Here is a 25,248-nt window from a genome sequence, read left to right as displayed (position 1 = left end):
CACTTCTCATTCCTGGGATTTGTAATGACCCTTTGTAGGAAAAGACACCTCTTTTTCGTCTTTGCTAATGCATGTTTTCAAAAGCCTCCTTTTTCTCCCAGCTTCATTCTGACACCTGAATCCAAGTAGGTGGTTGAGTACCAGATTAACAGAATAGTCAATCACAGTAACAGCGAGAGTAAACTTTCCTCTTCTGCTTGCAGACTATTCATGTTAACCTAGGGGGCTCCACCTGCTTGCCTCTGTAGGATATTTAAGGTATCTCCAATTTAAGAATTCCTTTTGAAGATGATATTTACTTTCAAAGATCTAATGTGGCATTATTCTCTGCACAAGCATTTATCAAGCCTCTTTGTCATTTCTTTACCAGCAACCCAATACAAAGCCAACTTATTTCAAGTCCTTGGCGTGTTGTCATTGTTTTGGTTGCCATGTGTTGCCGTAGCAGACTGGGCATACTTCTAAGTTTCCCATCTGTTTTCTGGTTTTTTGCAAAGGTGTAAGATATTAATCAATACAGTTGGCCCCTGGATATTTATTGAACGTTTTTCCTGTACCTGTCACTGCTGGGCATTGTAGGAAACAAAAGAACCAACCAAGACTCACCATCAGGAAGCCAGCATGGGTGCACAGTCTGCTTACAGAGAGATCTAGTCGTGTAAAGCCATTAATAGGTAGACATTATCTGTTACAGTCATAATAAAAATAAAGTGCTAACATGTGTTTCCATAGACAAGAAATGTAAAAACAAATAAAAGTTCAAATGACACATGTAGGACCTTTCCAGATGAGGGCATAGGCTGCTGTCTTCTGAATCCGGACATCCCAGTTGACTCTCCCCTGTGCAGTGGCCCGGCTCTGGAGCTGTGGCGTGGAGAATGGGGGTGGGGGCATCCAGTGGGGGTGATGCATGTGGGGTGTGGGCCTGCCCACCTGGGCAGAATATGTGTTAGAATATGATGTAAGTTAAACCAAAGAGACCGAGTGAACAAGAATTGAGATTGATCATATATACTAGATAAGAGAGTTTGCTTACAGTAATTCAGATTTTAAGCAGGCAGGAGACAATCGCTGCAGAGCTTTGGTCTAGGAGTGGGCGGGCAATGAATGACCTGGAGCAGAGAGAAGGCCGCCTAGGAGGCTGACCCAGTAATCCAGGTGTGAATCGCTGAGGGCTAATGCTACAGCGGTACAAGTGAACATAAAATGCAGGAGGGAGTGTAATATTTCTCATCCAGATTATATGTTCTTAAGTTTCGTGAATACCTTTTGTGATAAAAAAGGTACTTTTTATACAAAAAGACGATAAATGTTTTTTATTTTGATTTCTCAGCAGGGTTTCCCCAAATGATTTTTCTTTTTATTTTGTTGTCCTTAATAAAAAATAAGCAGTAGATGGCATTGTTCTATAGAAAGGATTCCCATTTTTCACTTTTAAATCACATGTCATGTAAGATGGGGTAATTGAGTATCTTTTGGGATACTCTATTCCAAAGACAAATATGTTGGTTTAAAACATATTTTAGTGTGAGAGATACAACTTTTATTTGTGTTTTTATTTTTAAATGTTTGAAAGATAAGAGCTGATATACATGGAATTGTGTGAAAACACTATATCCAGTACAGTATTCTATTACTATTATGGAGGGTTCTATGGTTAGTGAGGGAGATAAATGTGCCTGTTACTTGTCTGTGGTCTTGTGCACGTCTTGGTGAATTTCTACTAATGAAAACAAAGAACTGTATGGATTTGCATGTGGGGTGGGGATATGAACACATTTGCTTAGATTCTTAACAGGCAAAAGGTATATATGATTCCGACTTGTAACTCGGACCTATTAGCGCGCTCCAAAGTGTGTCCTATGGAATCGCCGTCCGGACACAACATCACGTGTTTACAGAACTGAAGAAAATTCCTTGATGCTCTGCACAGAGAATTTTTCTTCAGAGAAAATGATGAAGGATTTCAAAGGAAAGAATCTCTAAAGAATACTTTTATTATTTTATATATTTTTGGGCTTCAATATTTCTGGTGCCACATTCATAAGTATGTGGTGTAACTTGTTATCTGATGATACATGAGATCATTGATTTTGCTCCTCTTAAGACATAGATATTTTCAGTTAAAATTTATTTTGATATATACCTTTATTTTTATATGTTTGAAAGTGCATAAAATTCCTAATACTTCATAGAGCCACTATAAGCACCATGAGGACTAGAAATTGCAAATTACTCACTTTTAATTGCCATAGGTTTTGTAATTCTAGAACAGTGGGTAATTCTGAATAGTGGGTATTCAACATTAATAAATGCTGTTGCTATCTTCCTTTAATTATTCGTTCAAAAATTAATGTAGTAAGACTCTGTTTCAGGATATAAAAATATACAAGATAGTATAAACAGTGTATACAAGAGAGCCAAGACAACTTGCTCAGGAGCACCTCTCCAAGTGAGGGTCAGGCATGGCTACAAAACTGGTAGTAGAGTCCAGATTGCTACGTGCAGGCAGAGAGCAGGGGATTTGCTCTGCCCTCAGAGCTGGGATCTGAGGGTGAGCAGGAGTCTGTTAGGGATGGTGGGCAGCATTTGTGAGAGGCATAGGGGGAAAAGTAGACGTGTCTGTGGGCCCAAGACCCAGGGGAGAGGTAGGGACAGGGAAGGCTTTGGAACAAGAAGATGCTGGGGACCACATCTCAGAACCACAATTGGATATTGTCTACTATGAAAATGCCTTTAATGATGTAAAAATAAATTTTTTGTTTTTCATGTTACTACATTTTATCCTTTAACCTAAGCAGGTTGTAGATTTAGATACTAGTTGTTTCTGCTTTGGGAGTAGAACTAGACTTCCATATGTATTATCTTTTACAGTGAAGTTTAGCAACTGCAATGGAAAAAGGAAAGTACAGTATGCAAGCAGCGAGCCAGCAGATTTCAAGGTGGACAAAGACGGCGTGGTGTATGCCCTGAGAAGCTTCCCCCTGTCCTCCGAGCGCGCGAAGTTCCTGGTGTACGCCCAAGACGAAGAGACGCAGGAAAAGTGGCAGGTAGCGGTGAGACTGAGCCTCAAGCCAGCCTCCCCTGAGGACGCAATGAAGGTAGAGTATCTGCGTGTTTGACAATTAGACTTCTACAGTTTGAACTAAATGTATACTTTGCTTCACATCCTATGAATGGATGCCCGATATTTGAATTTGCATTAACTTCAGTCACTTCAGTAGTATTTTGTTGTGTTTCTAATCTTATGAGCTACTTGGACCAAATGTACTTTAATCAATCCAAAATTGTATTTGAAAGCTTTGTTTACATTTTGAGATTTATCACTTAAATTAGAAGTAGTTATTTGTTTCAAATTTCTTAGAAGCTTTACAAGCTGTTAAATATAACCACGGAATAAATAAATACTCCTTTGCAAGATTTCACCCGACAGATTCATTATTAGATGGGAAGTTCACATTGACGTTAGTAACAGGAATCCATTTCCGGCCAGGAGTGTTGGATTTTTGTCTTGTCCCTTAATAATCAAATGGAGAGTATGAATTATTTATACTACCCACATTACTTTTAGGAATAATACACTCCCTCGGTGGAAGCTGCTCTAAGCCAAGATAAAATAAATAAGATACATTTCCAACCGAGTACAGTTCGACTCAATTCAACAAAAATTTATTGAGCACTTATTTTGTGTAAGTCACCAGATTAAGAATTTTAAATAACATACAATAACTTCTTCAGCAAAGTTATTATAACATTACTCATTTGAATATTCCATTTCTTTGAGTTAATTTGAAACCATTATGAGGGGACACCACATGCATATTCTGAAGTTCTTCATTTTGTGAACTATGACTATTGCATTTTGTATATTTATTGTACTGTGAGAGATAAGAATACACATATTCCTTCCTGGTATTGAATTGTAAATGCGATATATACACCAGTAATTAAATATGAATAAATATATCACAGGAAAATATATCATTTTTCTTTTCTGCCAGTGTCAGACTTTCATTATGTGGGATATAGTGTGTTAGACTGTTAACTGTTAAGGGCAGTCATGCTATCTGGGTAATGTAAAAGGAGAAACTGGTAACTAATCAAGTGAAAAGTTGCTTTTGTTGTTGATAATTCAGTGTGTTCCAGCAAACTAGCTTGGATATTTTCACCGAAGCAGCAAGGGCTAATGGCTAAAATGTCTACAGATACAAGAAGAACAGAAGAAAATGTTGACACCCAGCAGAGATTAATACCCCATGTGCAAAGTGGGTCATCTACAGCATCCATCATGGCTGACATAGGTTTAGAATAATTACAGCATTAATTCTGTGGGATTTAATAGGGTCATAAATATTTGAGACATTCCTTAGCAGTATGTATTAAACTTCCCTTGGAATTCAAATTATATTTTAGCACATCAAGATCTAAATTTAATGTACAGTAACGCATTACCTGCACTGTGGTTTAAACTAATGAGAAATACATAAAAGGGTCTGATTAAATTTTGCTCAGTATTAACTACTATCTACCATGGTTTATAGAAACTGAAAATAGTTTACACAGCTGGGCCACATAATAAATGGTTTGGATTTCAGTTTTTCAATGAACAGTATAACCCAAAACTTATATGATGTTTTCTATTATTTTAAGTAGGAGGACAAGGAAAGGGCCTCCCAACTTATCTTCTTATTCACGATAAACTGTGATTCCTAAGCTTTCGGGTATCCATTGGTAATAATATGCTTTCAGAAAATGTTTCTCCTAGTACTCAGGAGTGTCTCCTTGTATTTTAATGGAAAGGGATCGCAAGAAATTGAGGAAATAGTGTTCCCGAGACAATTGACTAAGCACAACGGACACCTACAGAGGCAGAAGAGAGACTGGGTTATCCCTCCCATCAACTTGCCAGAAAACTCCAGAGGACCTTTCCCTCAAGAGCTCGTCAGGGTACGGTGGCAATTTTCGCTGTCTGTGTGGCATGTGTCAAGTGTGTGTTAGAGGTGTCTTTGTCGATTTGTTTCCTACAAGGTGGGGTTTACGACATGTAAGTACTAAGAAATATAATTTTCTATAGGTGAAATGTCTTGGGTTGTAAAGAGCCTCCTTCTCGTTTTTTTATCATCTCAGATTATTTATAGGTAGAGCTCCCTGTAGCTCCTCCACACCGTGGGTGGTCAAGGTTGTTCAGTTTGTGGAGACAGAAACCCTAAATCCAACATGTGTTCACACCCATGCCATACCTTTAGCCATAAAACGCACACACCTTGGCTTCCCTGCCTGAAACCTGCCCTCTCCATGATGCTCTTTGTCCTCTATAGATAGCTTTTCGGCCACAGAAAAAATAAAGGAGCAATCATTGCTAAAAATGCCAACACTAAGTGCATTTGAGAGTTTTTAAATGAAAAAAAAAAATGACCTCTGATACCATTAACAGAATCCCCGGGGCTGTGCAAAAATATAGGCTTTCAAATCTAAAAAGTCAGTTTTTTCAGTTACTCTAAATGCATACCATCAAATGCAGAGAAAAAAATTACAGACATTTCCATGTGTTTAGCAAAATTAGCAGCCCGTTTTTTATTACAAAAGGAAAATAAGAAAAAGTCATTGTATTGCCATTTATTAGAAAATAAATGTTTTTGTGGATGATTAATTTAGCATTCCAGTACACACTTACCGAAAGCTGTATTTTTTAATAAGTTACTTTTGTGTCCTATATGCTATTCTATTGCACACTATAATTCACTTTAACGATGAATAATATAACCCCAAAGAAAGTTGTTTCTTATTTTTCTACTTTAATGGAGAATGAGAAAAAATAATTTTGCTTTAACTTTAAAAGTAATAACAACATTCTATTACTGGACTAAGTCTACTTACCTATTACACGTTTTACCTAATGAATATCTCATTCTCGCATCCTGCAGTATTGCTGTACTCGCCCTTCCTCCGTGCTTTCCTTCCCCTCCCTTTCTATCGCCTGCTCCTAAGATTGCTCATCCACAACTCATTTTTCCTAGGAACTGTGGTGTTTGGAGGAGAAGGACGTAGCCCATGGGTATAATGTTTGGGAGTATAGGGATATATTTTTAAATCATATCTTGTATGATTTGTTATTGATAAGGAATTTGCGGTGATAAGTGCCACCTGAAAGTGATATGGGAAGTCCTGGTTGCAGTGAATGATGTCAGTACACACACTGCAAGTGCAGAAATCTGATTCCCAGGCTCCGCCATGATCTCCGCCTTCCCTAGTGAGGCCACTTCACGCTGTAGTCAAACAACTATTTCTTACCCAAACTGATGCAAAAAGGCAAACGATGTTTTTTCATTAAATTCAACACCTGTTACTTGATTAATATTCTGCAAATTTCCAGGATAGAATCCGTTACTGTTTAAAAACTGACACTCCTGAATTTTGACTTTTTGCACTGCTTCTAGTGCATGTTCTTTCTGATGTTAACCTTGCCCCTAGTCTTTCCGGTGATAGGGAACATTTCTTTCTGAAGCCTATCACCAAGAAACAAGGACAAGGAACAGGACTGGGAGCGTTTCAGTGGTTTTCTGGGAGGAGACGGTGTAAGTCTGTAGCTGAAAAAGGGCACGAGGTGTGGCATGCTGTGTCTCAGATAATGAGCTCATTTAGTCTCTCACTTAATGTGATTGTCTTCTTGACCCTCAGATCAGGTCTGATAGAGATAAAAACCTTTCACTGCGGTACAGCGTGACTGGGCCAGGAGCCGACCAGCCTCCAACTGGTATCTTCATTATCAACCCCATCTCAGGTCAGCTGTCAGTGACCAAGCCTCTGGATCGTGAGCAGATAGCCCGATTTCATGTAAGACTTCAGCTGCTGATACCCTGTGTATTTATTCACAGTCTTCTGAGTGGGTGCAGAGTTTAACGTTTGCCTCTCGTTTCAGTCTTAAAGCTTTGCTTCTGAGAGTTTTAACATGCGAAATGTACTTGTAGCCTTTTCAACTTATTGTAGTAATTGTACTGTTTTTATAGAATTGATGAATGTCCGTGGTTTAAAAAAAATGGTACTGAAGAAGAAAGTGAGATTGCCTAAAGTCACATTACCTTTAACTTGCTGACACTGGCTTTCAGATAGGAGGCTCAGAACACACAGGAGCAAATTTACATGTACGGGGTCAAAACTGTTGCTTGTAAGTTATGTAGAGATCATGTTTTTAATAGCTGTATAGTATTCCACTGAATGTATAATCTGTAATTTTAAAAAGGTGAAAGATTTATATGTTCTGAAGAGAAACCAGAGTATATATAATCTATAATTTTGAAACAGTTTCTTATTAATAGATGTCTATATTTGCCATTTGCCATTTACCTGTCCCTGCTGGTATTATTATTACCACTCAGTAGGGACCTCAATCCTGGAGAGCGCATTTCTGTTTCATTGTTTGTGGGCAGTAGTCCCTCCAGAGAGACCACCACTCCAGCACTCCTGCCGGAGACTGGGGTCTCCCATTCCCTCATCACCCTGCTGACACTCCATTTCAGCAGTCGGCCAATACGAGCAAGCTTTTCTTGGATATATTAACTACTCATATTTCTTACATTAATTTTTATTCTTTACTTTTCTATATTTTGTTTTCTTACTGAGTTATAACCACTTATGTATATAGTTATATGTTTATATTTTAAAATATATACAAGGTGAGGTAAAAATAAGTTTATAGTTGTTTATATAGAAAATAGTATAATAATTAATAAATAATAATACAAGAATAAATTCTGTTTCACATACTCACAACTATAAACCTACTTTTGCCCTACCCTGAATATGTTTGAACCTGACTTTTCCAACTTAAAAATAATGTTGTGTTCAATCTTTCAGAATGCAAGAGTTACCTGGTATTAAAATAATCAATTCCAAGAAGCTTGTTTCTGTTTTCATTTTTCATAGTCACTTGTGTATTTTCCTGGAATAAGATTTCAACAATTTTTCCATGAGTTCAATATAGACACCTAAATTGCTTATTATTACTACTTTAATTTCAATGTGAATAACTAAAACTTTTGATGAAAGTACCATTTTCTTTTAGAAGAATATATGCACACTGTAGAAACTTTTCAAGTGATATAAAAACAAAACTTCAAATAATACAGTATTAATAATTCAGTAAAAATTACTTGTAATCCTAGTACATAAAACTAAACTTTTTTAAAAACACTTTGGTGATATACTGTAAAATGTTTTGCTATGCATAGATTCATAAATGTATTCTTTTGAAATTGGGACCATTCTCTGAAACCAGCTTTTACCACTTCAAAATCATAAGATTAAACATTTTTCCATGTCAGTAGAAATGATTTATTTAAATCATAATTTTTGATTGGTCCAAATTATTCTGTTGAATGAATGTAACATAATTTTAACTGTCTGTTGGTGGATATTTGGATAATTCAGTTTTGAATTTATTTTGCAAGTATATGTAACAATGAACATTTGTCTGTACATGTTTTCATTATATCCTTGGAATAAATTGTTTAAATTGGTATTATTTTGTATATATAGTAAAATTGTTCTCTGAATTGTTGTGTTGTATTTCACCACCTACCCACTAAACAGGGGTGTCAAATTCATTTTCACCGGGGGCCACATCAGCCTCACGGTTGCTTTCAAAGGGCCAAATGTAATTTCAACTCCTTAACAGTTAAGGAGTAGTTACATTTATACTGTTCTAAAATTATTTCGGCCCTTTGAAGGTAACTTCGAGGCTGATGTGGCCCCCGGTGAAAATGAGTTTGACACCCCTGATATAGGAGATATATTTTCTCTACTCCATGATCAATTCCAGGCATTATTTATTGCCAATATTTTTGTAAAATATTTATCTTGATGTTTTAAGTTGCATAAGTTGACTATCCAATCAAAGTGAATTCCCTCTTCTTGTCTTATATGGAATTTTCTTTTAGATTGTGTATTTTTTTTCTCTTCTGTTAACTAAAAGCCTTTTACCTATTAGGGACATTAATGCATGATTTTCATGTAGTGTTCCCCTTTTATTGTTTGATTTAATCGGTGTTAATAATTCCTATGCTGCTATAACTTACCATGATTTCTGGATTTAGAGGTGATAAAAGCCTTCTTATCTCCAAGATGCCAATCTCTCCAATTTAATGTGGGTGTTTCTTTTTGTACCCAAATTTCTGTGGAGTTTGTTACAGTAAAAAGGAAGTGGGATATGATCCACTTTGTTTTTCCTTTGTGGCTAGACAGCTGTCCCATGTACTGAGTTAGTATTCCCACTGGTTCATCATCTGCACATAGTAATTAAAAATTTTATTCCATATTTTATGCATTTGTTTTTAGATTCTAATTGTGCCCATTAATATATTTGTTAGATTTTTACACTTGTAGAAACTTTAACATTTTTTTAGATTTTGGTCATAATTAAAATATTGATACATGGCAGAGGAAGACTCCTCAAGGAACATGTAATTCTCATGCTTTTTATATTCTAAAATGTAAAGAAGTAAAACTTTCAGACCTTTCACAAAAACAACATCACATTACTAGGGAAACTTGATAAAGATGGCACAGAATAGACCAGACTCTAATTAGACTAGTCTCTAATTTATGAATATAAATAAGATCATACAAAAAATTATGAATTTCTATTCCTATATGAATTCTTACTATCTAATGATGCAGCTAATACTCAGGAAATAGTTTTTGGACAATTTTGGGGTAAATTCTTGATCTCCAGATTCTCACTCTTTGCACATGAAAGAGTGATATTCATAACAAAATAGTTAATTAATTATAGAATTATAAGGACGGTTCAGTATTAAGAGTTTATTAATGTAATATATTAAATAAGTCAAGGGGCATCAGGGATTATTTCTATAGGTGTTGAAAAGACAGTAATAAAACTTACATTGCTTCATGTATTAAATAACCTCTAAGTAAGAAAGGCTATGTCTGTGCTTCTTTAACCTGATAAAGCATACCCAACAGAAACCAGCTGCCAGCATCACACTGAACAGGGAGATCACAGAAGCCGTTCTCGCTAAAAAGAAACAATTCAATAGAACACGACGCAGCTACCGAAGAGAATGAAACGGATCTCTATGTGCCAATGAAAAGATTTGGAAGATATTCTGCCAAGTGTAGCTGAGTGATCACATTTGTTTAAAAAGAATAAGATAAAATTTATAGAATACCTACAAAACTGAGAATCTGTGCCTGCGAGGGAAATACCATTTCATGTATTTATGTACATTTAATGTTTATCTTGTAATGTTTATGAATACCATTTATAATTTTAAAAAACATAGTGTCAAAATTCCCTGCTACCCACTTAATTCCTTTGCAGTTCTCTTCTGTTCCCTTGAACTATATGACTACTCTGGGTCAGTACTGCATTTTTAATTACTGTGAATCTTATGTACTGATTGAGCAAAAGGATTTGGGAGTTAAATAGAACTGGCTTCGAGTGTAGGTTCTGTCAATAGACAGAACAAAGTTACTTCACCTTTTTGAAGCTCAATGTTTTTTCACTTTCAGATGCTGGTCATTTCTGCCTGAATCTCTTTTATTTGGATTGAATAAGTTAAAATCCATAAAATTCCCAGCACCATCCCTAGTAGATAGTCACCTTGGGCTCTTTGCTACTGTATGTACTCCGCATGGAGTTTGGCCAACTTAAATTTCAGTGGGAAGAGTCGCTTTTGTTTTTCTGCTTCTCAGTCCCTCTATGCTATTTTGATTGCGTGGCGATTGTATGTTTTATGTGCTCACTTGAGATGTAAGTCTGCTAAGTAGTTTTGTGTTCTAATTATTTTTACAGTTGAGGGCGCATGCAGTGGATATTAATGGAAATCAAGTGGAGAACCCCATTGACATCGTCATCAATGTCATTGATATGAATGATAACAGGCCTGAGTTCTTGCACCAGGTTTGGAATGGGACAGTTCCGGAGGGATCAAAGCCTGGTAAGTTTGGATTCACAGGCTGGCACGCCACACCAGTCGGTCCCCTGAGCCACACCAGTCAGGGCTAGAGCCTGGTAAGTTTGGATTCACAGGCTGGCACGCCACACCAGTCAGTCCCCTGAGACACACCAGTCAGGGCTGGAGCCTGGTAAGTTTGGAGGCAACGATCTGGAGGTTACTTCAGGCAATGTGGTGGAGGCAACACTGCTGCGCAATCAGGAAAGGGGGTCACGGTGTGAGCCTTTCGGTGTCGTTTTCTCTCATTCCTAGGGTTTTTAGGGAGAAAGGGAGGTAATTTAGGGAAACACTGGTTGAAGAGAGAAAACCGAAAAATATCATTCCACTGCCCTCTATTTTTTTCTTGGCCCAAATACACTCGTCTGTAACCTCATGAAAGAAGTCCAGGGAGGGGGCAGCTGGAGTGGGAGGGTGGGCCGTGCAGGAAGTTCAGCCTTCTGTGGCTCCTTCTCAGTCACACTTTCATTTTCAGACTAGTCTCTTTCACTATTTTAAAATACTGTAAAACCTAAGCATGATAAACACATCCTTACTAAAACACAAATCTTTTACACATATTCTAAAGATGATAAACTGGTTTTTTAAACTGCAAGCATTTTTTCCCTTTTTTAAATTATTTTATTTTTCCCTCTATTATTTCTAACATTCTTAAAAGTACTGCTTCACAAAAATTGTCAAAAAAAACATTAAAGATATATTTATTATGCATTTGACCATGAAATTCCATAACATCTACAATATGTGGAAGACTTTAAATGATCCTGTGAAGTACAGACATCTCATGAGTATACTTCCTGTGCTGGTTTTGTAACTTTGAAAACATTCTTCTAGGCGAGGTTTCATAATACAATGAATCTTGAGTTTAATTTCATTGCAATCACCATTTTGGTTCAAGATTCTGAAACATACTGTTTTGCTTTAATAATTCATTCATTCAACAGATGTTTATAGAGCATGTGCTTTGTGTTAGGCACTGTTTGGGCACCGTGGATACAGCAGTGACAGGCTAGGCTCTGCCCCGCTGGAGCTTAAATTCTAGTAGGGAAGAAACACACAAGCAGGCAAATACACAAAGGTGAATAAAAAGGTGTGTAGGGATGATATATAACCCGAAAGGGTGTCTTCTTTAGTGGCTCAGCCTCTGCAAAGTGATTTGAATAGTGTGACCACACCTTAATTAATTCTGGGGCAAAAAAGGTACTGTATAAAAGGAACAGCAACTATAAAGGCTCTAAAGTAGAACTTTTTTATAATCCAAGTCTTATAAATATCCCACAGAACAAACCATGTTAAATAATAATGACTTCTCTCTCCACTTGTAAATTATAGTTTGTCTAGCTAATTTGAACTTATTTTTGATCCTAATGCTTTGTAGATTTCCTTTCAAAATATCTAATAAATTGAAGTGCCTTGAATTTGTCGCAGTGTTCTTTTAATCTCCTACAAAATAATGAACCACAGTGCCAAACTCCTATGCAATGTACCAAAACAGTAATGCATGGAATGATTCCTTATGACCTGAGGAAATGGAGTGTTCATCATTATGCACACAGCTTACTCTCCGAAAGTGGCTTAGGCACTGGGGAGAGTCACGCTCAGCATGTGATTTCAGATGTTACTGCATAACAGAAGAAAGTGCAGAAAATACAGTGGAGGGAAGGAATCAGTGGCCATAATATAGGTTGCTAAGGGCATTGTATTATTAATTTGCATTCTCTATAAATGCAAGTCTGAAGTCATCCTTTCCTTGAATCATGTAATGAATTTGTCTTCTCAGTTATGAAAAAATTGAGTCTTTTTAAATGTATAAATGTTTTACAGTTTTCCTTTCAAGTAACTAAGCCAGGTTTTATATTTTTTAAAGTGAATACTATGCCGATCAATAGTGTTTTTAATCAAGTCAATGTTCGTTCTGAAAAAGTGAAATTGAGATTGAATGAAGAGGTAAATATACCTTCTATGGAGGAGGCCCTGAAATGAAGGGCGACCATTCATTTTCCATGTGTATTGTGTCTAGGAACATACGTGATGACGGTCACTGCTATTGATGATGATGATCCAAACACCCAAAATGGGATGTTGAGGTACAGGATCCTGTCCCAGGCTCCAAGCACCCCTTCGCCCAACATGTTTACCATCAACAATGAGACTGGTGATATTATCACAGTGGCAGCTGGACTTGACAGAGAAGTAAGCCAACCAAACACTGTTTTTAATTTGTTTCTAATCTTAAAGGTGCATGGTATCACATACAGTTTATCTCCGGGCAATAATGTATCCACAATACTATTCAATGTTAATGTCCACTAAGAAATCTGTTGCACTGTTTTCTACACAGCTTCAAATTGGTTAAATAATATATGTATGCGAGGTAATTCATTGCTAGTCTGACATTGTTAGTCTATATAATATTTAGTGTGATAATTGACTAAGTTAATTAGATACCTGTGGTATCTAATTTTTAAAATCATTGGCATTTCCTTTGTTTGGCCTTATAATCGGTTTTTGTGAGGAACTGAACTAAAAACCATGCCCAAATAATGCGTGTATAAATTTAAGATAAATATTAACATTCCTATTTTTAAGAGGCTACAGATAATATGTGTGTGATTCGATTTTTGTAGCCTCTGCGGTGAGCTTGGTTTAGTACAAAGGAGATTATCTTATTGTTAGAACTTTCCTCTTAACTCTAGAATGAATGTTTTTAACAAGTTTGAACACTAATAACTGCATTAATTCTACTGACTTGTCTTTCAAGTTATAAATGGAGATGAACACTCTTCTGGCATAGTATTTGGTTGAAAAAGCGTAACATTGGATGGTATTGAAATACTATGTAGTAGCACAGTCTGAGAGGGAAGGGGTATTTCGGTGAACTCCAGGTGGTCTCCTCACCGACGGACCCCAGCTCACCCTGCTCCCGCACACCTGTGCGCACATCTGTGTCTTCTCTCATGATTCCTTCTACCAGAAACACCTTGCACCTTCTTCTTGATCCTGACCCTTCTATTTCCTTATGCTCCAATTCAAGCCCTACTTAATTCTTTCCTGAAATCTCAGCCCTAATGAATCCTTTACAACTTTTCTCTATTCTGTTCTTTCCATTTTCTCAAGAAATTCTCAAGGTCATCACTGACCATCAGTAATCATTGTATGAGTGAATTACCAAAGTGCCAACTGATAGGGATCCCTGTTTTGTAGATTTCTGGCCCAGCCAGCCTTTTGGAGTAATGAGATCTCAAGCTATGTACATCAACATGAAACAATATACCTATCATAATAAATATTACTGACAAGAATTTTAAGAGTTGGTTTTTATTATCCTAGTAGTGCTCACTTGAAGTGGGTCGAAGAAAACATTACTATTATAATTAATTATATAGGCTATATAGTGCTAGAAGCACTTCAATAAAATAACTTAACCCAATTAAGGTTACTTCATTCACTACTGAGCTCAGAGCCTTACTTAGGAGTTAGGCATCTGTCTTTATTTCATTGTACCTATTAACTTCCAGGTGTCAATGATTTTTTCCCTAGGAATGTTTTGTGTTAGAGATTGTCGAAATTTAGTTTTTGCAATAGTACTTTTAGTGTAGTGCTATTCAAGACATGGATATCTTTTCACCTTTTCCATCACTGTATGAAATACTGTTCTCAAATGCTAATAAACTGAGCATGAATGCCATATTTATATGAGAATATGGTATGTTTTTATATTCTTTCTCGAGGGCCAGATTGCTCACATACTAGGTACGTGTAACTCATCTCCCAGGCATAGTATTTCTCTTTCAGTCACACTTGCATTGTGAGATACAGAAATGTGGCTTCATCTTGTTCCCATACAGAAATACTCATATCACATCTAGCCTGGCTGTTTTATGACAAGAAAGAAGCATAGAGTGTTCGTTTTACTAAAGCAGACCAACCACATTTAAAAATCAAAGAGACTTTTTAGTTTAGAGAATGAAAGTCTGAAGCAAGACCCTAGTCATGGGTCAGGAAGACTTTCAGCAGGGAGAGGCAGCTACTCACTCCCCCTGATGAAATGAATGTGGAAATGGACTTGAAACTGTAGGATCAGGGATTAGATACAGTATGAGAAACAACTTCTTGACAGCAAGATTATTAAACACAACGATGAGTTAGGAGGGAAAATTATGGAAAACCTTCATTTTCCAAAAGTCATTTAACAAAGAAAAAAATGTGTCTATCTCAGATGGTTTATGGTAATTCTGCCTGAAGCCGGGAATAAATTACTCTTCTTTAGGCCTCGTAAAGGCTGCAGATTCTTTTATTTCTATTAGAATTTACAGTTTTCTTTTTGTTAGAAGTAATTTCAGTTATCATTCTCCCAGAATATCTGACACCTTTAAGTGATTGAACTTCTAATGATTGAAATACTAAGATTCAGCTTTTTACTTTCTTTTAATCTCCAGATTTAAAAAAAGATCAGTTTGTCAGGTTTCCCAGACTTAAGCTGTACCCACAACATATCCCAGTGTTCGTTCTTTATGTATTTGTTTACTTATTTCTCTCTCTCTTCCTCATCTCCACCTCACTTCCTGTTGCATTACGTGCCTAGTTCTGCCGTTTTCTTTTTTCTCCACCCTGTTCTCTTTGCATCCATGCCCTGACTATAAAGAATCCGCCTCTGCTTCCCTGGGTTGGAATTCAGGCTCTGCCTGTTCTGGACTGTTGGACCTTCAGTGTGTTACCCTGCAACCCAAGCCGCCACATCTGTAAGCAGGGATAAGATGTGACCTACCTCATGGATGGTTGTAAGGATTATGTAACACAAAGCAGACAGCATCAGTGTAGTGCCCAATACATATTAGATACTGTTTTCCCACATTGCCATCATAAATCCAGCTTCAGCATCTACAGTGTGAGCACTATTACTTTGACTCCTTACCAAAATTTTTCTCATGGCAAAGAAAGAATTATACTTCCTGTTTTCCATGCCTAATAATTCTTTTACAGGTGCCCGGAACACTGAATTCTACCCTGAAGGATGTTCTTCTATGTTCTGTTGGCTTAGTCTTCCCTTCTCAACAGGCTTCTTCCTACCAGCCCTGCAGGTTCCTTCATAATCTGTAGACACGCTGATTTTTCCTTCTGGTAAAATGAGTGTACGCAACCCACAGCATGAAGTCAGGAATGTCACTGTTTAAAGTGGCATGCCAGACCCTCTGTGACCTTGGCCCCAAAGCCTCCTTTAGCCTACCTGCTGTCCTAGAATGTCTTGCCTCCTACTCATGAGAAAATGATGCCCAACCACTCATACAACCACATGCAATTTCTTCTACAAATCTGCATTTTATATTCTGCTGTGTCTGTTGTTCCCTCTGCCTGAAGATCGCTTTCTTATCTCTCTAGCAGGCTCGTCCTCACTCTCTGGCAGCCAGTCCTCCCCCCTCTCCTCAGCACCCACAGCAGCCTGTGCGCTCCTCTAGAAATACAAAGACTGTGTTACAGAGACATTACGTCTGCATTCTTCCTCCAGTATTCGGGGAAGCCAGTGTGTCCCTCGTCCATTCACTCTGAGTAGGAGCCCTGGAGAAATATTCATGTTGTGAGATTTCTCCTTCCTTTCAACACCAGACCCCTCAAAGGGCAGCTCATACTCACCACTCAACTCCCACTCCTTCCCCATCTACTTAAAATTTGGCTTTCTGCCTGTTTACCCCCTCCAGGGTGCACATGTACCCTACATATATTATGGCTTTTGTGGAAGGCACTGACAGGGCAGGGTGATTAATGGTACAGACTTGGAACTCAGAGATACCTGGGTTCAGATCTTGTCCCTGCTACTTACGGCCGGGTGTCAGTGCGCAAGTCTCCTTGCCTCCCCAGGCCTTGCTTTTCTCATCTGTAAAATGAAGATTTAAAAAATCTACCAGCCTTATTGTGAGGACTAAATGGGGTAATGTGTAGTGCTTAGCTCTGTGCCTGGCACATAGTTAGTGCTCAATCTCAAATGCTAATTATGCTTTATTATTATTAAGGCACTTAGAAGAATGTCAACATATTTAGCATTCAAAAACGTTTTAGACTGCTGCCTTACAAGGTCGGTAGTACTATCGGCCCCGTTTCACACATGGGGGAACTAGGGGCCTCACACTTAAATTTGAACAAGTTTACAAACCCATACTTCCCTGGTAAGTTCTTATGACAAGATTACTTAAATGTTCAACCCCTAAGCCAGTGCATTCAAAAGCAGACCTATTGTCTCCCCAAATCTCTGATTCCTAGGGAATTTCCAGTTTCATGGGAACACTGCCACCTTCTCCTCTGCCTCAAAGACGAAGGTCTCCTCGCCTTTAACACACACTGCCGTTAATTCATCTTGATATTAGTCGTCAGGTCCCTCTCAGTTGACCTCCAATACGCCTCGTGCACCCGTCCCCCCCATGCTCTAAGGAACGGGTGCAGATGCCCCGTTAAAGGTTTCTCCGATCACTTCTTCCCATCCTTTCTATAGTTGCATTGTGTATTTGGTTCCGTGATGCAATAAATGTCCCCCTCCCTAATATCAACAAGGCCACCTCTGGTTTTGTTCATTATTTTATTCAAGTAAATACTCCATTACCTCACATCTAGTAGATACTCATTAAGTGTTGGCTAAATGAATGACTGAATATTCCTACCTCTTCATTCACTTATATTCCCTAGTTCAGTGTTTCAATAGTCCAGTACACAGGTGTAATAATTTTAATTGATACACGTAGGGAAACCTCTAAATAAAACCAGAGACCACAAATAGGATGTTTATAGACGACCGATGCTATCCCACCAAGTAGAGACTGCCAGAGTACGAGGATTGTACTGTGTTTATTTTTACAGTTATGTATATGGCAAGCGATGCTAGTTTTCCATTGATGGTATTCTTACAATAAATTGAGGTTTTTTTAAAGGGAGTTAACATCAAGGTAACATTAACATAAGTGGCTCATGGTATAGAAATATGAGCAGTGGCAGAATTGGGAAAACAGTATATGAATCTCTGTAGTTTGGGAAACAGTGAGCTGGTTTGTCTTGCCAGGATAGGTTTTAATGAATAAGTGATAGCTAGCCATGTAGATTAAGAAGCTGGTTTTTCCTGCCCTGGCCAGTGTGGCTCGGTTGGGTGTCGTCCCGCAAAGCGAAATGGCAGTGGTCAGGGCACGTGCCTGGGCTGCACGTTCAGTCCCCGGTCAGGGTGTGTACGAGAGGCAACCCGTCCGTGCTTCTCTCCCACAGCGGTGTTTTCCTCCCTCTCGTTCTCCCTCCCTTCCCCTCTCTCTAAAACAAATAAATAAAATCCTTTAAAAATTTTTATAATGTAATGCAGGGCCCAAGGTCGTCCATCTAGTCATCCATCCAACCACAAATTCGAAAGCAAAAGGTCAACAAGTAACAAGTGTTGGTGCGGATGTGAAGAAAAAGGAACCCTTATGTACTTTTGGTGGGAATGTAAACTGGTTCAGCCACTATGAAAAACAGAAAAATTAAAACTAGAACTCCCATATGACCTGGAAATCCCACTTTTGAGTATTTATCTGAAGAAGTCCAAAACACTAATTCAAAAAGATATATACACCTCTAAGTTCATTACAACATTATTTACAAAAGCCAAAATATGGAAGCAACCTAAGTTTCCATCAATAGATGAATGGATAATGAAAATGTGTTAAATATAGGGTAGGGCAAAAGTAGGTTTATAGTTGTGAGTACACAAGACACATAATTTATTGTATTATCATATGTTAATTATTGTATTATTTTCCATGCAAACAACTGTAAACTAAACTTAATATTTCACCCTGTGGAAATATTATGTACTCATGAAAATGAATTAAATCTTGCCATTTGTAACAACATGAATGGACCTTGAGACTATTATCCTAAGTGAAATTAATCAGACATAGAAAGATAAATGCTGTATGATTTCACTTACATATGGAATCTTAAAAAAAAACAACAAATGAACAAACAAAAGAGAAACAAACTCACAGGTACAGAGAACAAATTGATGGTTGCCAGAGGGGAGGGGAAAGGGAGATGGGCAAAAAAAAGTGCAGGGGAATAAGAGGCACAAACTTCCAGTTATAAAAGAAATAAATCACAGGGATGCAATGCACAGCGTGGGGAATACAGTCAATATCGTAATAACCTGGTATGGTGACAGGCGGTTGCTAGACTTACCATGGTGATCACTTCATAAAGTATAAAAGTGTCAAATCAGTATATTGTACACCTGGAACTTATGTAATGTTGTACATCAACTATAATTTGAAAACAGTTCAGCAAGTATTTACCGCTTGGCTTGCCCCGTGAGGCGGTATGTGCATGCCAGCCATACAACACTGACAAAACAAGGGCCCCGGGCGGGGTCCCTATGTGAGCATACTGCAGGAACGGGCAGACATAGGGACTGCTGGCAGCCACAGAAACTAAAAATAGTGACAGAGGTGTGTCCTGAGTCGGCAACAGCTGTCCCTCAAGGACTTCCAGAAGTCATCTCTGTGGTGACTTTTAAGCTTTCTTTTTGTCAAGTTGAGAATGGAGGGAAGGGTATTCTAGGCCAGAGTTCCGAAAATCCCTGACACTGTTGACATATGGGTCGGATAAATCCTTGTTAGGGGCCTGTCCTATGCATCGTAGGATGTTTAGCAGCATCTCTAACCTGTCTACCCATGAGGTGTCAGTAGTAGTTCTTAGTTTTGACAACCAAAACTGTCCCAGGACATCCCTTTGGTGGGGGCAGGGGACAAAATCATACTGGTTGAGAACCACCAATTTAGACAGAGGGAAATGGCAAGTACAATGGCGTAGAGTTATGATAAGCATTTGAAAATAAACACAGAAAGCTCAAGGTGTGGAGTAAGTGGATGAAAGGGGATCGCCACGGTAAGATAGGTAAAAAGGAGAAGGAAGGGTTGTGGGCCAGCACAGGATTTTATCCGGTCCAGAGCAGGAAGTGAGGCAGTGTTTAAGCCGAGTCCCCTGGATCAGATGGGGGGTGTGGGACTATGAGGGTGGGAAGTCAAATCCTTATGGAATCTAAATGTCAGTCATTTAAAACCAGACGCCCAGTGACTAAATTAGGCAAGAAGCACTAAACGTTTGGTTGTCTAAAACATCTCCCTTACTGAGTGTAAGAGCAGTTTACCAACCAGGCATTTGAAAGTGGAGATTATACTGTTTTCCAAGTTATTTCTTTATTTGACAAGACATTGTATTTTAGAAATAACAATGCTCTTTTGTAATTTAAAGATTTCAACACTAGCTTGAAGTAATAGGAAATTTCAAGTATTAGTTACTGATCCCAATATGTCAGCTGAATGGATAATTGCATATAATATGCATATATAATTTTAGAGATCTTTGTAGAGTAGACATTAAAAAGAACTGTGTCTCCATATAATATCTGTGTTAGTTTTTTATCTTCTTTTTTAAGGCTCCATTTTTAAAGCTGTTTTTGAGAATGTTCATCTGTTTCTGTAAACAGCAGCTAACAAATGTTATTTCAATAACAGATTTTTATTTTCATTATTTTCAGCTGGGAAGCTGAACTATGCACTCCACAAAATTCTCTCACTAACCGTGAGAGCATTGAGCTGAAATGACACTCTGGATTAGGAGAGGAAATCATTGAGAAATATTTTAGCTTACATAAGCATTATGGTGAGGTGTGATGGACTAAGAAAACTTAAAATGGCTCAACCAGCACTATTCCTTTGTTTCTTTTTTTTTTTAATTTTAAAAAAAGTGTGGGGTTTTTTTTAACTAAAATGAATGACTGCAAAGACTGACATTTGGGTAGAGAGACTTCAAGTCGCATGTGTGAGGTTTGGCTTCCCCTCCTACTCCCTTCTTTGTCCTTGCACCTCCCACGAACAACTAAAGCAGAAGCTGCAATTTGTGTTTGTTCTGTCCAAGCTCCAGAAGTCCCCTAAGTGTGGCCATTCGTAATGTTAGTTATATTTAGAATCAGGGAAAACTGCCCTTTGCTGTGACAGTGTATTTTTATTTGAACAAGTGAGTTTTGTTGTTCAGAATGTTTTAACATTTGTGAAAACCATATATATATATATATATATATATGTATATTTTATCTGCACCAATTTTCACAGAGATTTCCAATAATTTTAGATACTTGTTTTGGTTATTTCCTAGTATAAAAGTTTGTCCAGTAGTACTGTAGACTTCTCAAACAATCTCAAGATTTTCGCTTAGGAACATTTACGGCTTAATTTGGCTCCCCTCTAAAAGATCCCACCTGGAATTTGAAAGCAGCGATGCCTATTTGATAATAATCATCTGCATATAAATGTATCCATGCCCATGATAGGTCTCTGGACACAATGTTATGCCCAAGGAGCAATACGTTAAGTTTACAGATATTAAATACCTACTATGTTCCAGGACTAAGAATATAAACACAAACCCTTTAATTAGGTTTTGACTTCATTTACGAATGTACTTCGTCTGTATAGTTGTGAATATCATGTACGAATTAGAACTAGAAGAAAATACTGTATGAATCCTGCTAATAGAACATACATAAGAATATATATGTAAATATATGTAATGATTGTGAATTTACATAGAATCAATTTGCTAAGTAAAATAAGATAGCATTTTTGAGTTATCAGATAGGCAAAAATAAAGGATGGATAATACCCCATTTTGACAAGGGGATTCAGTAGTAAGCTTTCAGCACTGTTAGTGAGGGAGGGTAATTTTTAAATATATGTCATATTTGCTGAGGTGCCTGCTTTTCGATTTAACAATCCTACCTTAAAAATAATACATAAAAGGAAATATATGTTCTCTGTGAAATACATATGCTTTCTTCTCCCTCTCAAGACTCTCTGTTGTCTTCAGTATCATAATGTGGGTAGACATTAGTATGCGATAAAATAAATAAAACCAATGGACGTGAATGCTCAACCACCATGCACTGGAATGTTGAGAAGGTCAGGAGAAAAGGACAGGTTGGAACCAGACCGAAGCTTCAGCGTAGCTGCGAAGTTCTCACATCTGCTCTGTGTTTGTTTTCATGAGTGGAGGTGAAAATACATAGTTAAATCTCTCTAGACAAAGACCAGACCTGTGTTTTGCAAGTTCAAGTGAACTCCACTTGGGAAATTTCAAGTGATGCTAATCAGAGTGAATGATGCTGTGCTCTTCGTGTGTAATAAAGAGCCATTGACAGAACCACCATTACGTCTTCCTGAGGAGTTAGTTTCACTGAGGTTATCTTTATGTCTTTTTAGAAAGTGCAACAGTATACGTTAATAATTCAAGCCACAGACACGGAAGGCAGTCCCACATACGGCCTTTCAAACACAGCAACGGCTGTCATCACGGTGACAGACGTCAATGACAATCCTCCAGAGTTCACTGCCATGACAGTAAGTACAGACTGCCACTCACTGAATTCCAGGTCTGCGGTCCATTACTGGGAAGTTTGGTCGTGAATAACAAATGTGCTAAGTAGAGGTGGAACTTGCTTAACCTAATTGTAGAATGGCTACTGACTCCGACGTTTTCTGTCGCTGAAACCAGGGTTTCAAATGAGGTACCAAAGTTTTCTCTCCTAGTCTCCAAGTCCACTGATAAAGCTGTTAAAATATACTGCCTGGAAGAAATGCTCCCCCCAAACTTTGGGCTGTTATAACAAAATACTTATTATATTTCCAGGTACATGAATTACATGACTGATTTTTACTACTTCATCAGCAAATAATTATTATCTCTTGCGGAAAATTGTTTCCCTCAGACAAGTCCCTTCCTCCCACCTCCCATTAATCACCCTGATACTCACAAATGGATGCTAATTATAATAGTAATGAAACTGTGACACAATTTGGAAAAAATTGACTGCTGGCAAATGCTATATTGTTTTTAAAGTTGACCGTGAATGCTGTGGTTACCTGCATTACTGGTCTCCGCGTTTAGTGAGGATGATAAAGATGTAACAGGCTAGTAAAGGCGGGGCGGTGTGGTCATCGAGACACTCTGTCTTTCTCTGGCCCACATCGCTCCTCTGACGGAGGTTCTTCTTTCTTGCAGTTCTATGGTGAAGTCCCTGAAAACAGGGTGGATGTCATAGTAGCTAACCTAACAGTGACCGACAAGGACCAGCCCCACACACCGTCCTGGAATGCCGTGTACCGAATCAGCGGCGGGGACCCTACCGGGCGGTTCGCCATTCAGACCGACCCGAACAGCAATGATGGCTTAGTGACCGTGGTCAAGGTAAGTGGGACTCGGGCCAGCGATTTGACGGCCACTCTGCAGTGACCAGCCTGTGCCCCCTACCCTCTCTGTGTGTTGTTCAGCCTTAGGACATGTGTTTTTCTTTCAGACATCTCTAAATCGGGAATTAATGTCTTGTGAGGAGTCCCATTTACTATTTTGTAGTTTCTGTTGAGGCCAACATAGATAGTCTCGCATCACCCCTGGAATTTCATTGTTTTCCAGTTAGTTCGGACAGTGTTAGCAAGCTGGAGACAGGCCAGCCCCGCACAGTGTTCACCGCAGTGCGGCTGCGTTAGGGATCCAGCGCACCCCGCGGTTTGGGTCACCCGTGGGGAGCGACAGCAGCGCCGCCCCACACCTGCCGCTCTCGTGTCTGCAGGTTTCTGTGGCAGTGCTGGCTCAGGGAGCAAACCAGAAATTATCCCAGAGGTAAAATGGGATGAGTAGGCAAGAAGAGGGTCCACACTTTTAAAAGGTTTTGAATTAACATTCCTGTTGTTAACATGTTATTTTCAAGGCATTAAGAAATTGGGTCCTCTGGTCTTTAATTACCAAAAAAAAAAAAAGAAGTCCAAGTGCTGGAAGCAAAGGGGACGTTAACTTCAAGCATAGTAACTACACAGTGCTAACGTAAAAGCTCTGTAAAGTGAACATCTCTCCTGTTTATCCACCCAGTGAAGAGATTGGCTTCCTCGCCTCCAATCCCCACCCTCTCAATTTGTGAGAAAACCCAAAGGCTGGCCGTACAGAGAAGGGCGTCCTAAGGTGTCACTTGCCAAGCATGTTAAGCGTGTGTGAATGGAATGGCCTTTTCCTTCAGGAGGTGGGGGCTGGGAATCTCTGAACGGAGCAGAGTGACCACGAGCTGGGCCCCAGGACCTGACCCCCGTGTTCTAACCATGCTCCGCCCTAGGCGGCCGTGTGACCATGGCCCGTGTGAACCTCCTGCAGGCCTCAGATTCTTCCTGCAGAAAGTGAGGGTGGTAAGGGCACTGCCTCGCAGCACTGGTCGGAGGGGAGGTGAACGTAATGCGTGTTAAAGCTCTTACAGTCATGTATACAGAGCACTCAGCCCCAGTAACCCTTATGTCCGGGAGGCTTCATCTGGCCCTTGCCGTCCCTGAAAAGGGTTCTCTCTTACTTCTGGCGTCTCACTGTCTTGTTTAAAATAATTGAGAAAGGGAAGTTGAATCAGTGATTTTAGAGTAAAAGAAAGGAGCTATGTGTTTGAAGATTTGCAGGTGGTCCAGGTTAAGGAACTGGTGCGGCTGGTGCTAGTGAGGCGGCTTTGTCCTCAGCCTCACTCTGATCGTTCTTAGACGCCCTGTGCCAGCATGAGAGCTCGCCAGGCTCTTCTCTCCAGCGGCTGCACTGGGGCCACTCACCTGCGCCCCCACGAGGAGGCGGTCAGTGGAGGTTAAGAGTGAAAGTCCAGTCTGGTCACTTGGCTCCTGGTAACTTTTCCGTTGACAGTAGGATTCAATGGAACTTCGGAAGTTAGTGTTTATATTAAGGGTTATTTGTGCATTGCCTTCATCTGGAGTGTTGTTCTCAGATTGGGGGGTTTACAGAGCAGTAACATCCTGAAATTATTTGGAAAAATAACCAGAGTTTTTATTTGCTAAGTAACAAAGGAAAAAAACCCCTTCTACTTACAAATACTATTATTTTTAAGTGTTTATATATGTATACTTTAAAATGTATATATCAAATTATGAATGAACTTTTAAATGGAATGTTTAGCTTTATTAAAAATTATGTTTTCTAGTCTTTTGGGTTCTTTTCCACTTCATCACAAACTGGCAAAAGCTTTTTAAGACAGGAGTAGTCTTAGTATCAGAGTTTGTGAGTATAGTCGAGAAGGGTGTCCCTTTTGGTGTCTCTGGGCCACACTAGAAGAATAAGAACTATCCTGGGCCACACGTTAAATACATCGTGACACATAATCACAAAAAAATCTCATAATGTTTTAAGTAAAGTTATGATTTTGTGTTGGACCACATTCATAGCCATCCTGGGACAC

General features: G+C 38.7%; 1 protein-coding gene across 1 annotated transcript in view; it reads left to right on the top strand.

The window, feature by feature from the left end:
* CDH2 (cadherin 2) overlaps positions 1 to 25,248 on the top strand; it is a 206,607-nt gene that overhangs the window by 144,646 nt on the left and 36,713 nt on the right. The window contains exons 3-9 of the mRNA XM_053913141.1: positions 2,875 to 3,101; positions 4,801 to 4,947; positions 6,679 to 6,834; positions 10,814 to 10,958; positions 12,994 to 13,166; positions 22,238 to 22,375; positions 23,037 to 23,222. Of these exons, the coding sequence (XP_053769116.1) occupies positions 2,875 to 3,101; positions 4,801 to 4,947; positions 6,679 to 6,834; positions 10,814 to 10,958; positions 12,994 to 13,166; positions 22,238 to 22,375; positions 23,037 to 23,222 (1,172 nt within the window). The remainder of the gene's footprint in view (positions 1 to 2,874; positions 3,102 to 4,800; positions 4,948 to 6,678; positions 6,835 to 10,813; positions 10,959 to 12,993; positions 13,167 to 22,237; positions 22,376 to 23,036; positions 23,223 to 25,248) is intronic.

This window comes from Desmodus rotundus, chromosome 10, assembly GCF_022682495.2.
Source record: "Desmodus rotundus isolate HL8 chromosome 10, HLdesRot8A.1, whole genome shotgun sequence".
Lineage (NCBI taxonomy): Eukaryota > Metazoa > Chordata > Mammalia > Chiroptera > Phyllostomidae > Desmodus > Desmodus rotundus.
This window is presented reverse-complemented; position numbering and strand designations above follow the sequence as displayed.